Below are 13,779 nucleotides of genomic sequence, written 5' to 3'. Positions count from 1 at the left end.
GATAGGGAGGGGTGTAGGGCTGGAGGGGGTTACAGAGATAGGGAGGGGTGTAGGGCTGGAGGGGGTTACAGAGATAGGGAGGGGTGTAGGGCTGGAGGGGGTTACAGAGATAGGGAGGTTTTCCGCCTGTAGTCCCAGTTTCAGCCATTGGGATTGTGTACAATGGGAATGAGTGGGAAGGGGTTGGGTCCATTGGGATTGTGTACAGGGGGAGTGAATGGGAAGGGGTTGGGTCCATTGGGATTGTGTACAATGGGAGTGAATGGGAAAGGGTTGGGTCCATTGGGATTGTGTACAATGGGAGTGAATGGGAAGGGGTTTGGGTCCATTGGGATTGTGTACAATGGGAGTGAATGGGAAGGGGTTGGGTCCATTGGGATTGTGTACAATGGGAGTGAATGGGAAGGGGTTGGGTCCATTGGGATTGTGTACAATGGGAGTGAATGGGAAAGGGTTGGGTCCATTGGGATTGTGTACAGTGGGAGTGAATGGGAAGGGGTTGGGTCCATTGGGATTGTGTACAGGGGGAGTGAGTGGGAAGGGGTTGGGTCCATTGGGATTGTGTACAATGGGAGTGAATGGGAAGGGGTTGGGTCCATTGGGATTGTGTACAATGGGAGTGAATGGGAAGGGGTTGGGTCCATTGGGATTGTGTACAGTGGGAGTGAGTGGGAAGCTGTGATTGGGACCACTCTAACATCTGTTGTAACATCTGTCTGTACCCATTACATCCTCCAGCAACGAACCAGGCCAGCAAAATATCAGCCAAGCCCACACTCGGTAAAAGCCAGGATTGTGAACCACCAGTTCTGAAGCCACGTGCTGAGGTACCTGTACTGAGAGGTCAGATGTCAAAGGTCAAAGGTTAGCAGGGGAAACAGGCAACCGTGGATGTCTGAACTTGTGTTTCTTTGTCTTTCAGAAGACAATGGCATCAGGACGTACTGTTGGTAAGAATCAAATTTATTCATTCATATTGGTGACCTAATACAGGTTTGGAAGATGCGGAGAGTCGGTTTAGAAAAACTGTCCATATTGATTGAACTAAGCAAGTTGGCCGGTGTCGGATGAGTTCACAGAGTGTATCCGGGATAGTTTCCTTGAACAGTACATTACGGAACCAACCACGGCCTGAAAGGGCGGTAGAGGCAGAAACCCTCACCACATTGAAACAGTACCTGGATGTGCACCTGAAGTGCCGTAACCTGCAGGGCTACAGACCCAGAGCGGGAAAGTGGGATTAGGTCAGACACGCTGGGCCGAAATGGCCTTCTTCCTCGCTGCAAATGGGAGGCCCCTTATTCTGAGACTTTGCCCCCGAGTTTTAGTTTCCCCTATGAGTGGAAACATCCTCTCTGTATCCACCGTGTCAAGCCCCCTCATTATCTTATACATTTCAATAAGACCACCTCTCATTCTTCTGAACTCCAATGTGTAGAGGCCCAACCTGCTCTACCTTTCCTCATAAGACAACCCCTTCATCTCCGGAATCAACCGAGTGAACCTTCTCTGAACAGCCTCCAATGCAAGTATATCCTTCCTTAAATACGGAGACCAAAACTGCACGCAGTACTCCAGGTGTGGCCTCACCAATACCCTGTACAGTTGTAGCAGGACTTCTCTGCTTTTATACTCCATCCCCCTTTGCAATAAAGGCCAACATTCCATTGGCCTTCCTGATCACTTGCTGCACCTACATACTATCTTTTTGTGTTTCATGCACAAGGACCCCCAGGTCCCTCTGTACTGCGGCACTTTGCAATCTCCCCATTTCAATAATAATTTGCTTTTTTTTTTCTTCTGACCAAAGTGGATAACCTCACATTGTCCCACATCACACTCCATCTGCCAGATGTTTGCCCAGTCACTGAGCCTGTCTCTATCCCTGTGCAAAGTGATCGGGGACTGCGTTCCTCTTTGACGTTCTCTTCCCTTTGTGCTTAGGGCCGATCGCCATCCTGAACTCCAGGATCAACGGGCTTCAGATCGGAGACGGCAACACCATGACCATAACCAGGAGCGCAAAGTCAAAAAGGAAATCCAGACCATAGCAATCGGTCCCCACGATCCGGGGCCCTCGACATGGACAGCCGACGCACCCCCCACCCCCCCACCTCCCTCCCTCTTGCAGATCATTCCAGAATCCCCTGGGTCCCAGGAACACAACTTCGAGAAGAGAAAGAAAGTGGCTCCCTCCAAACTGTTGTTTTATGAATAGATCTAACGGTGAAAATTAAATCGTGCTTATTTGTGCTTCTCTGTTTGGACCTGTGACATATTCTTACGCCTTCACTGACAAACACACTCCCGCAAGGTGGCCCCACACTGTCATCATGTGACTTTCACCACACATCAGTAGTTGCATTACATCGGTTGTCCACTAGGGGGAGCTGGGGGCCACTAGGTCCACTAGGGGGAGCTGTGGCCCACTAGGGGGAGCCGTGGTCCACTACCACGAGAGGGAGCTGTGGTCCACTAGAGGGTGCTGTGGTCCACTAGGGGGCGCTGTGGTCCGCTACCACTAGGGGGCGCTGTGGTCCATGAGGGTGCGCTGTGATCCACTACCACTAGGGGGAGCTGTGGTCCACTAGAGGGCTCTGTGGTCCACTACCACTAGGGGGCGCTGTGGTCCACTAGGGGAGCTGTGGTTCACTACCAATAGGGGAGCTGTGGTCCACTAGAGGGCGCTGTGGTCCACTACTACTAGGGGGAGCTGTGGTCCACAAGGGGGCGCTGTGGTCCACTACCACTAGAGGGAGCTATGATCCACTAGAGGGCGCTGTGGTCGACTAGAGGGCGCTGTGGTCCACTACCACTAGGGGGAGTTGTGGTCCACTACCACTAGGGGGAGCTGTGGTCCACTTGTGTGGGTGCTGTGGTCCACAAGGGGGCGCTGTGGTCCACTAGAGGGCTCGGTGGTCCACTACCACTAGGGGGAGCTGTGGTCCACAAGGGGGAGCTGTGGTCCACTACCACTAGGAGGAGCTGTGGTCCACTAGAGGGCGCTGTGGTCCACTACCACTAGGGGGAGCTGTGGTCCACTAGGGGGAGCTGTGGTTCACTACCACTAGGGGGAGCTGTGGTCCACTACCACTCGGGGAGCTGTGGTCCTCTAGGGGGATCTGTGGTCCACTAGGGGGAGCTGTGGTTCACTACCACTAGGGGGAGCGGTGCTCCACTACCACTAGAGGTAGCTATGATCCACTAGAGGGCGCTGTGGTCCACTAGAGGCCGCTGTGGTCCACTACCACTAGGGGAGCTGTGGTCCACTACCACTAGGGGGCGCTGTGGTCCACTAGTGTGGGTGCTGTGGTCCACAAGGGGGAGCTGTGGTTCACTACCGCTAGGGGGAGCGGTGGCCCACTACCACTAGAGGGAGCTATGATCCACTAGAGGGCGCTGTGATCCACTACCACTAGAGGGAGCTGTGGTCCACTACCACTAGGGGGAGCTGTGGTCCACTAGAGGGCGCTTTGGTCCATTACCAGTAGGGGGAGCTGTGGTCCACTAGGGGGAGCTGTGGTTCACTACCACTAGGGGGAGCTGTGGTCCACTACCACTAGGGGGAGCTGTGGTCCACTAACTCTAGGGGGAGCTGTGGTCCACTAGTGTGGGTGCTGTGGTCCACAAGGGGGAGCTGTGGTTCACTACCGCTAGGGGGAGCGGTGGCCCACTACCACTAGAGGGAGCTATGATCCACTAGAGGGCGCTGTGGTCCACTAGAGGGCGCTGTGGTCCACTACCAATAGGGGGAGCTGTGGTCCACTAGGGGGAGCTGTGGTTCACTACCACTAGGGGGAGCTGTGGTCCACTACCACTAGGGGGAGCTGTGGTCCACTAGGGGGAGCTGTGGTTCACTACCACTAGGGGCAGCTGTGGTCCACTAGGGGGAGCTGTGGTCCACTACCACTAGGGGGATCTGTGGTCCACTAGGGGGAACTGTGGTTCACTACCACTAGGGGGAGCGGTGGTCCACTAGAGGGCGCTGTGGTTCACTAGAGGGCGCTGTGCTCCACTACCACTTAGGGGGAGTTGTGGTCCACTACCACTAGGGGGAGCTGTGGTCCTCTACCACTAGGGGGATCTGTGGTCCACAAGGGAGAGCTGTGGTCCACTACCACTAGGGGGAGCTATGGTCCACTAGAGGGCGCTGTGGTCCACTACCAATAGGGGGAGCTGTGGTCCACTAGGGGGAGCTGTGGTTCACTACCACTAGGGGGAGCTGTGGTCCACTACCACTAGGAGGATCTGTGGTCCACTCGGGGGAACTGTGGTTCACTACCACTAGGGGGAGCGGTGCTCCACTACCACTAGGGGGAGCTGTGGTCCACTGGAGGGAGCTGTGGTCCACTCGAGGGAGCTGTGGTCCACTACCACTAGGGGCAGCTGTGGTCCACTACCACTAGGGAGAGCTGTGGTCCACGAGGGGGAGCTGTGGTCCACTTCAACTAGAGGGAGCTATGATCCACTAGAGGGCGCTGTGGTCCACTAGAGGGCGCTGTGGTCCACTACCACTAGGGGGAGCTGTGGTCCACTAGTGTGGGTGCTGTGGTCCACAAGGGGGCGCTGTGGTCCACTAGAGGGCGCTGTGGTCCACTACCACTAGGGGGAGCTGTGGTCCACAAGGGGGAACTGTGGTCCACTACCACAAGGGGGAGCTGTGGTCCACTAGAGGGCGCTGTGGTCCACTACCACTACGGGGAGCTGTGGTCCACTAGGGGGAGCTGTGGTTCACTACCACTAGGGGGAGCTGTGGTCCACTACCACTAGGGCGATCTGTGGTCCACTAGGGGAAGCTGTGCTTCACTACCACTAGGGGGAGCGGTGGTCCACTACCACTAGAGGGAGCTATGATCCACTAGAGGGCGCTGTGGTCCATTAGAGGGCACTGTGGTCCACTACCACTAGGGGGCGCTGTGGTCCACTAGCACTAGCGGGAGCTGTGGTCCACTAGCGTAGGTGCTGTGGTCCACAAGGGGGCGCTGTGGTCCACTCGAGGGCGCTGTGGTCCACTACACTAGGGGGAGCTGTGGTCCACTACCACTAGAGGGAGCTGTGGTCCACTCGAGGGCGCTGTGGTCCACTACCAGTAGGGGGAGCTGTGGTCCACTAGGGGGAGCTGTGGTTCACTACCAATAGGGGGAGCTGTGGTCCACTACCACTAGGGGGATCTGTGGTCCACTAGGGGGAGCTGTGGTTCACTACCACTAGGGGGAGCAGTGGTCCACTACCTCTAGAGGGAGCTGTGGTCCACTACCACTCGGGGGATCTGTGGTCCACAAGGGGGAGCTGTGGTCCACTACCACTAGGGGGAGCTGTGGTCCACTAGAGGGCGCTGTGGTCCACTACCACTAGGAGGAGCTGTGGTCCACGAGGGGGCGCTGTGGTTCACTACCAATAGGGGGAGCTGTGGTCCACTACCACTAGGGGGATCTGTGGTCCACTAGGGGAAGCTGTGGTTCACTACCACTAGGGGGAGCTGTGGTCCACTAGAGGGAGCTGTGGTTCACGAGAGAGATATGTGGGCCACCACCACTACGGGGAGCAGTGATCCACTAGAGGGAGCTGTGGTTCACTAGAGGGAGCTCTGATCCACAAGGGGGTGCTGTGATCCACGAGGAGGAGCTGTGGTCCACTACCACTAGGGGGCGCTGTGGTCCAATACAACTAGGGGGAGCTGTGGTTCACTAGGGTAGAGCTGTGGTCCACGAGGGGGAGCTGTGGTTCACTGCCCCTTGGGGGTGCTGTGGTCCACTAGAGGGCGCTGTGGTCCACTAGGGGGAGCTGTGGTCCACGAGGGGGAGCTGTGTTCCACTACCGTTAGGGGGAGCTGTGGTCCAATACCACAAGGGGAAGCTGTTGTTCACTCGAGGGAGATGTGGGCCACTACCACTAGGGGGAGCTGTGGTCCACTAGAGGGAGCTGTGGTTCACGAGAGGGAGATGTGGGCCACTACCACTAGGGGGAGCTGTGGTCCACTAGAGGGAGCTGTGGTTCATGAGAGGGAACTCTGATCCACAAGGGGGTGTTGTGGTCCACTAGGGGATGCTATGGTCCACAAGGGGGAGCTGTGGTCCACTACCACGAGGGGGAGCTGTGGTCCACTACCACTAGCGGGAGCTGTGGTTCAGTAGGGGGAGCTGTGGTCCACTACCACTAGGGGGAGCTGTGGTTCACCAGGGGGAGCTGTGGTCCACTGCCACTCGGGGGAGCTGTGGTTCACTACCACTAGGGGGAGCTGTGGTCCACTAGAGGGAGCTGTGGTTCACGAGAGGGAGATGTGGGCCACTACCACTAGGGGGAGCTGTGGTCCACTAGAGGGAGCTGTGGTTCACGAGAGAGAGATGTGGGCCACTACCACTACGGGGAGCTGTGATCCACTAGAGGGAGCTGTGGTTCACTAGAGGGAACTCTGATCCACAAGGGGGTGTTGTGGTCCACTAGGGGGAGCTATGGTCCACAAGGGGGAGCTGTGGTCCACTACCACGAGGGGGAGCTGTGGTCCACTACCACTAGCGGGAGCTGTGGTTCAGTAGGGGGAGCTGTGGTCCACTACCACTAGGGGGAGCTGTGGTTCACCAGGGGGAGCTGTGGTCCACTGCCACTCGGGGGAGCTGTGGTTCACTACCACTAGGGGGAGCTGCGGTTCCCTAGCGGGCGCTGTGGTCCACGAATGGGAGCTGTGATCCACTACCACTAGGGGGCGCTGTGGTCCACTAGGGGGAGCTGTGGTCCACTACCATTAGGGGGAGCTGTGGTCCACTAGGGGAGCTGTGGTTCACTACCACTAGGGGGAGCTCTGGTACACGAGGGGAGCTGTGGTTCACTACCACTAGGGGAGCTGTGGTTCACTAGGGGAGCTGTGGTCCACTACCACTAGGGGGAGCTGTGCTCCACTAGGGGAGCTGTGGTCCACTATCGCTAGGGGAGCTGTGGTTCACTACCACTAGGGGGAGCTGTGGTCCACTACCACTCGGGGAGCTGTGGTCCTCTAGGGGGAGCTGTGGTTCACGACCACTAGGGGAGCTGTGGTTCACTACCACTAGGGGCCACTTGGGGAGCTGTGGTCCACTACCACTAGGGGAGCTGCGGTTCACTAGGGGAAGCCGTGGTCCACTACCACTAGGGGAGCTGTGGTTCACTACCGCTAGGGGAGCTGCGGTTCACTACCACTAGCGGGAGCTGTGGTTCAGTAGGGGGAGCTGTGATCCACTACCACTAGGGGGAGCTGTGGTCCACTATGGGGAGCTGTGGTTCACTACCACTAGGGGGAGCTGTGGTTCACTAGGGGAAGCTGTGGTCCACTACCACTAGGGGGAGCAGTGGTCCACTAGGGGAGCTGTGGTTCACTACCACTAGGGGAGCTGTGGTCCACTAGGGGAGCTGTGGTCTACTACCACTAGGGGGAGCTGTGGTCCACTAGAGGAGCTGTGGTCCACTACCACTAGGGGGAGCTTTGATCCACGAGGGGGAGCTGTGGTTCACTACCACTCGGGGAGCTGTGATCCACTAACACTAGGGGAGCTGTGGTTCTCTAGGGGGAACTGTGGTCCACTACCACTAGGGGGAGCTGTGGTTCACTACCACTAGGGGAGCTGTGGTTCACTACCACTAGGGGGAGCTGTGGTCCACTACCACTAGGGGGAGCTTTGATCCACGAGGGGGAGCTGTGGTTCACTACCACTAGGGGAGCTGTGATCCACTACCACTAGGGGAGCTGTGGTTCTCTGGGGGGAGCTGTGGTTCACTACCACTAGGGGGAGCTGTGGTCCATTACCACTAGGGGGGCTGTGGTTCTCTCGGGGGAGCTGTGGTCCACTACCACTAGGGGGAGCTATGGTCCACTACCACTAGGGGGAGCTGTGGTTCTCCAGGGGGAGCTGTGGTCCACCACCACTAGGGGGAGCTGTGGTCCACTACCACTAGCAGAGCTCTGGTTCTCCAGGGGGAGCTGTGGTCCACTACCACTAGGGGGAGCTGTGGTTCTCCAGGGGGAGCTGTGGTCCACCACCACTAGGGGAGCTGTGGTTCTCTAGGGGGAGCTGTGGTCCACTACCACTTGGGCTAGCTATGGTCCACTACCACTAGGGGGAGCTGTGGTCCACTCGTCGCCAAGAGCGTGCAGAAAGCAAGCGCAGGCAGCGGAAGGAGCGTCCGGCAAACCAGACTCCCCACCCACCCTTTCCCTCAACCACTGTCTGTCCCACCTGTGACAGAGACTGTAATTCCCGTATTGGACGGTTCAGTCGCCCGAGAACTCACTTTTAGAGTGGAAGCAAGTCTTCCTCGATTCCGAGGGACTGCCTCTGATGATGATGCTGCCTATGAATGGGACCAGTTTCTCTCTCTCTCTACTCTGTCCAGACCCCTCATGATTCTGAACACCTCGATCAAATCTCCTCTCGACCTTCTCTGCTCCAAGGAGAACAACCCCGGCTTCTCCAGGCTATCCCACGTCACTGAAGTCCCTCATCCCGGAACCATTCTCGTCAGTCCCTTCTGTACCCTCTCCAAGGCCCTCATTTCTCCCTCTTTCTCTCTCTCTCTCTCTCTCTCTCTCTGTGTATATAATATATATTATATCATCCCAGGAATCAACCTGGTGAACCTCGGTTGCCCCGCCTGCAAGGCAAGTATATCCTTCCTTCGATAAAGGAGACCAAAACTGTGCACTTGACCAGTGCTCTTGCCCCGTCAGCTGGGTCAATGGGATAATACCCGACTCGGTGCGTGGTATTGAGCCCCAAACAAGAGCAGCAAGACCCCATGTTGAAACATACAAGATTCTGAGGGGGATTGGCAGGGTAGATGCTGAGAGGTTGTTTCCCCCGGGGCTGGGGAGTCTAGAACCAGGGGGTTACACAGTCTCAGGATAAGGGGTCGGCCATTGAGGACTGAGATGAGGAGGAATTTCTTCTCTCAGAGGGTTGTAAATCTGTGGAATTCTCTGCCCCAGAGAGCTGTGGAGGGCTGGGTCATTGAATATATTTAAGGGGGAGATGGACAGATTTTTGAGCGATAAGGGAGTGAAGGGTTATGGGGAGCGGGCGGGGAAGTGGAGCTGAGTCCATGATCAGATCAGCCGTGATCTTATTGAATGGCGGAGCAGGCTCGAGAGGCCGAATGGCCGACTCCTGCTCCTATTTCTTATGTTCAATCCACTGCCGCTCGCAGATGGTGCTGAGTGAGCTGATCCGAGCCAGAGGCAGGGGGCAGAGGCAGGGGCAGTGGGGGAGAGGTGGGGTGTGTAGAATGCAGGGGGCAGAGGCAGGGGGCAGTGGGGCAGTGGGGGGGGTGTGTAGAATGCAGGGGGCAGTGGGGGAGAGGGGGGGGTGTGTAGAATGCAGGGGGCAGAGGCAGGGGGCAGTGGGGCAGTGGGGGGGGTGTGTAGAATGCAGGGGGCAGTGGGGGAGAGGGGGGGTGTAGAATGCAGGGGGCAGTGGCAGGGGGCAGTGGGGGAGAGGGGGGGTGTAGAATGCAGGGGGCAGAGGCAGGGGGCAGTGGGGGGGGTGTGTAGAATGCAGGGGGCAGTGGCAGGGGGCAGTGGGGGAGAGGGGGGGTGTAGAATGCAGGGGGCAGAGGCAGGGGGCAGTGGGGGAGAGGGGGGGTGTAGAATGCAGGGGGCAGTGGGGGAGAAGGGCGGGGTGTGTAGAATGCAGGGGGCAGAGGCAGGGGGCAGTGGGGAAGAGGGGGGGTGTGTAGAATGCAGGGGGCAGAGGCAGGGGGCAGTGGGGGAGAGGGGCGGGGTGTAGAATGCAGGGGGCAGAGGCAGGGGGCAGTGGGGAAGAGGGGGGGAGGTGTAGAATGCAGGGGGCAGAGGCAGGGGGCAGTGGGGGAGAGGGGCGGGGTGTAGAATGCAGGGGGCAGAGGCAGGGGGCAGTGGGGGAGAGGGGCGGGGTGTAGAATGCAGGGGGCAGTGGTGGGGGGTGTGTGCTACTCTGGGTTAGGGAGGAGTGGGGAAGGTGTGGGGGGGGAGGGAGAGAATGCCACAGGGTTTCTGCTCCTGTTTAGTGACACCTGATGGAACGTAACTGTGGGGTTGGGTGCAGACACGATTGGGGGTGGGGGCAGGGCTCGGCCCCCCGCCTGGCTGGTATCCCCACAGACACACCTTGCCTGGGCTCACGCACGAGTGAATTTGTGTCAGCTGTGGGCAGTGCCCTCGATCTCCGAGTCAGGAGCTCGTGGGTCTCGAGTCCCACTCCAGAGTTCCGGAATCTCGGCTGACACTCCCAGTGCAGGGCTGAGGGAGTGCCTCACTGTCGGCGGTGCCATCTTTCGGAGGAGACGCTAAACCGAGGGCCCTTTCTGCTCTCTCGGGTGGACGTAAAAGATCCCACGGCCACTATTTGGAAGAAGAGCAGGGGGGGGAGCGGGGGGGAGTTATCCCCGGTGTCCTGGGGACCGATATTTATCCCTCATGAGACGTTCGCTAACCCCGCAGGGGGAGTCTTTGAGGCGCGATCGACTCCGTGCAGGTGACGTTCTTCCTCTGGTTGTCCTTTGCAGAAGGTGGTCTTTGAACTGGCCTTGCCCTGCCCGCTTAAGTCTGGCTTCGGGCAGCGATGTCGACATCGGAGCGTCTGAGTTCCCGGGCAACGGTGGCGGTACAGCGTTCTGGCCTGTCGCTGTTGGGGTTGTCCACCAGGGTCCTGACCCTCCAGGTCCCGAACTTCCTCTTGAAGGCTGGAAGATGCCTGTGCGTGAGTTCTTTTAACATACATAGAAACATAGAAAATAGGTGCAGGAGTGGGCTATTCGGCCCTTCGAGCCTGCACCGCCATTCAATGAGCTCACGGCTGAACATGCAACCTCAGTACCCCCTTCCTGCTTTCTCACCATACCCCTTGATCCCCCGAGTAGTAAGGACTTCACCTAACTCCTTTTTGAATATATTTAGTGAATTGGCCTCAACAACTTTCTGTGGTAGAGAATTCCACAGGTTCACCACTCTCTGGGTGAAGAAGTTTCTCCTCAACTCAAAAGAACATAAGAATTAGGAACAGGAGCAGGCCATCGAGCCCCTCGAGCCTGCTCCGCCATTCAACAAGATCACGGCTGATCTGGCCGTGGACTCAGCTCCACTTACCCGCCCGCTCCCCGTAATCCTTAATTCCCTTATTGGTTAAAAATCTATCCATCTGTGACTTGAATACATTCAATGAGCTAGCCTCAACTGCTTCCTTGGGCAGAGAATTCCACAGATTCACAACCCTCTGGGAGAAGAAATTCCTTCTCAACTCGGTTTTAAATTGGCTCCCCTGTATTTTGAGGCTGTGCCCCCTAGTTCTAGTCTCCTCGACCAGTGGAAACAACCTCTCCGCCTCTATCTTGTCTATCCCTTTCATTATTTTAAATGTTTCTATAAGATCACCCCTCATCCTTTGGAACTCCGAGTAAAGACCCAGTCTGCTCAATCTATCATCATAAGGTAACCCCCTCATCTCCGGAATCAGCCGAGTGAATCGTCTCTATACCCCCTCCAAAGCTCGTATATCCTTCCTTAAGTAAGGTGACCAAAACTGCACGCAGTACTCCAGGTGCGGCCTCACCAATACCCTGTACAGTTGCAGCAGGACCTCCCTGCTTTTGTATTCCATCCCTCTCGCAATGAAGGCCAACATTCCAGTCGCCTTCCTGATTACCTGCTGCATCCTGCAAACTAACTTTTTGGGATTCATGCACAAGGACCCCCAGGTCCCTCTGCACCGCAGCATGTTGTAATTTCTCCCCATTCAAATAATATTCCCTTTTACTGTTTTTTTTCCAAGGTGGATGACCTCACACTTTCCGACATTGTATTCCATCTGCCAAACCTTCGCCCATTCGCTTAACCTATCCAAATCTCTTTATAGCCTCTCTGTGTCCTCTACACAACCTGCTTTCCCACTAATCTCCGTCCTAAATGGCTTACCCCTTATCCTTAGACTGTGACCCCTGTGTGTGGGGTGTGTTGGGTGTGGGGTGTGTGGGATGTGGGGTGTGGGGTGTGTGGAGTGTGTGTGGGGGGTGTGTGGGGTGTGGGGTGTGTGGGGTGTTGGGTGTGTGGGGTGTGGGCTGTGTGGGGTGTGGGGTGTGTGGGGTGTGGGGTGTGTGGGGTGTGGGGTGTGTGGGGTGTATGGGGGGTGTGTGGGTGGTGGGGGGTGGGGTGTGTGGGGTGTGTGTGGGGTGTGGGGTGTGTGGGGCGTGGGGTGTGGGCTGTGTGGGGTGTGTGTGGTGTGGGGTGTGGGGTGTGTGGGGTGTGGGGTGTGTGGGGTGTGGGGTGTTTGCGGGGTGTGTGGGGTGCGGGGTGTGGGGTGTGTGGGGTGTTGGGTGTGTGGGGTGTGTGTGGGGTGCGGGGTGTGGGGTGTGTAGGGTGTGGGGTGTGTGGGGTGTGGGGTGTGTGTGGTGTGGGGTGTGCTGTGTGGGGTGTGTGGGGTGTGGGGTGTGTGGGGTGTGGGGTGTGTGGGGTGTGTGGGGTGTGGGGTGTGTGGGGTGTGTGGGGTGTGTGGGGTGTGTGGGGTGTGTGGGGTGTCGGGTGTGTGGGGTGTGGGGTGTGGGGTGTGGGGTGTGTGGGGTGTGGGCTGTGTGGGGTATGGGGTGTGTGTGGTGTGGGGTGAGGGGTGTGGGGTATGTGGGGTGTGGGATGTGTGGGGTGTGGGGTGTGTGGTGTGTGGGGTGTGTGTGGGGTGTGTGTGGGGGGTGTGTGGGGTCTGGGGTGTGTGGTGTGTGGGGTGTGGAGTGTGTGGGGTGTGTGGGGTGTGGGGTGTGTGGGGTGTGTGGGGGGTGTGTGGGGTGTGTGGGGTGTGGGGTGTGTGGGGTGCGTGTGGGGGGTGTGTGGGGTGTGGGGTGTGGGGTGTGGGGTGTGTGGGGTGTGTGGGGTGTGGGGTGTGTGTGCTGGGTGTGTGGGGTGTGGGGTGTGGGGTGTGGGGGTGTGGGGTGTGTGGGGTGTGGGGTGTGGTGTGGGTGTGGGGTGTGGGTGTGTGGGTGTGGGTGTGGGTGGTGTGGGGTGTGGGTGTGGGGTGTGGGGTGTGGGGTGTGGGGTGTGTGGGGTGTGTGGGGTGTGTGGGGTGTGGGTGTGTGGGGTGTGTGGGGTGTGTGGGGTGTTGGGTGTGTGGGGTGTGTGGGGTATGGGGTGTGTGTGGTTGTGGGGTGAGGGGTGTGGGGTATGTGGGGTGTGGGATGTGTGGGGTGTGGGGTGTGGTGGGGGGGTGTTGGGGTGGGTGGTGTGTGAGGGGTGTGGGGTATGTGGGTGTGGGGTGTGGGGTGTGGGGTGTGTGGGGTGTGTGGGGTGTGGGGTGTGTGTGGTGGGTGTGTGGGGTGTGTGTGGTGGGTGTGTGGGGTGTTGGATGTGTGGGGTGTGGGGGTGTGTGGTGGGGTGGGGTGTGGGGTGTGTATGGGAAGTGTGTAGGGTGTGTGGGGTGTGGGGGGTGTTGGTGTGTGGGGTGTGGGTGTGTGGGGTGTGGGGTGTGGGTGTGTGGGTGTGGGGTGTGTGGGGTGTGGTGTGTGGGGTGTGTGGGCGTGGGGCGTGTGGGGTGTATGCGGGGTGTGTGAGGGGTGGGATTTGTGGGGTGTGTGGGGTGTGGGGTGTGTGGGGCGTGGGGTGTGGGGTGTGGGGTGTGGGGTGTGTGTGGTGTGGGGTGTGGGGTGTGTGGGGTGTGGGGTGTGTGGGGGTGTGGGGTGTGGGGAATGTGGGGTGTGGGGTGTGTGGGGTGTGGGATGTGGGGTGTGGGGTGTGGGGTGTGTGGGGTGTGTGGGGTGGTGTGGGTGTGTGGTGTGTGGGTGTGGGTGTGTGGGGTG

General features: G+C 58.4%; 1 protein-coding gene across 2 annotated transcripts in view; it reads left to right on the top strand.

Moving 5' to 3' along the window:
* Nucleotides 1–2,257, top strand: part of LOC139235280 (receptor-interacting serine/threonine-protein kinase 3-like) — a 52,052-nt gene extending 49,795 nt beyond the window's left edge. For both annotated transcript variants that reach the window (XM_070866421.1, XM_070866422.1), the window contains exons 11-13: nucleotides 739–827; nucleotides 923–950; nucleotides 1,945–2,257. In XM_070866421.1, the coding sequence (XP_070722522.1) occupies nucleotides 739–827; nucleotides 923–950; nucleotides 1,945–2,051 (224 nt within the window). In that variant the 3' untranslated portion in view covers nucleotides 2,052–2,257. The remainder of the gene's footprint in view (nucleotides 1–738; nucleotides 828–922; nucleotides 951–1,944) is intronic.
* Nucleotides 2,258–13,779: the final 11,522 nt, after the last annotated feature.

This window comes from Pristiophorus japonicus, chromosome 23 (assembly GCF_044704955.1).
Source record: "Pristiophorus japonicus isolate sPriJap1 chromosome 23, sPriJap1.hap1, whole genome shotgun sequence".
In the NCBI taxonomy this organism is placed as follows: domain Eukaryota; kingdom Metazoa; phylum Chordata; class Chondrichthyes; family Pristiophoridae; genus Pristiophorus; species Pristiophorus japonicus.
The sequence above is the reverse complement of the archived record's forward strand: the minus strand, read 5'-3'. Positions and strand labels throughout refer to the sequence as shown.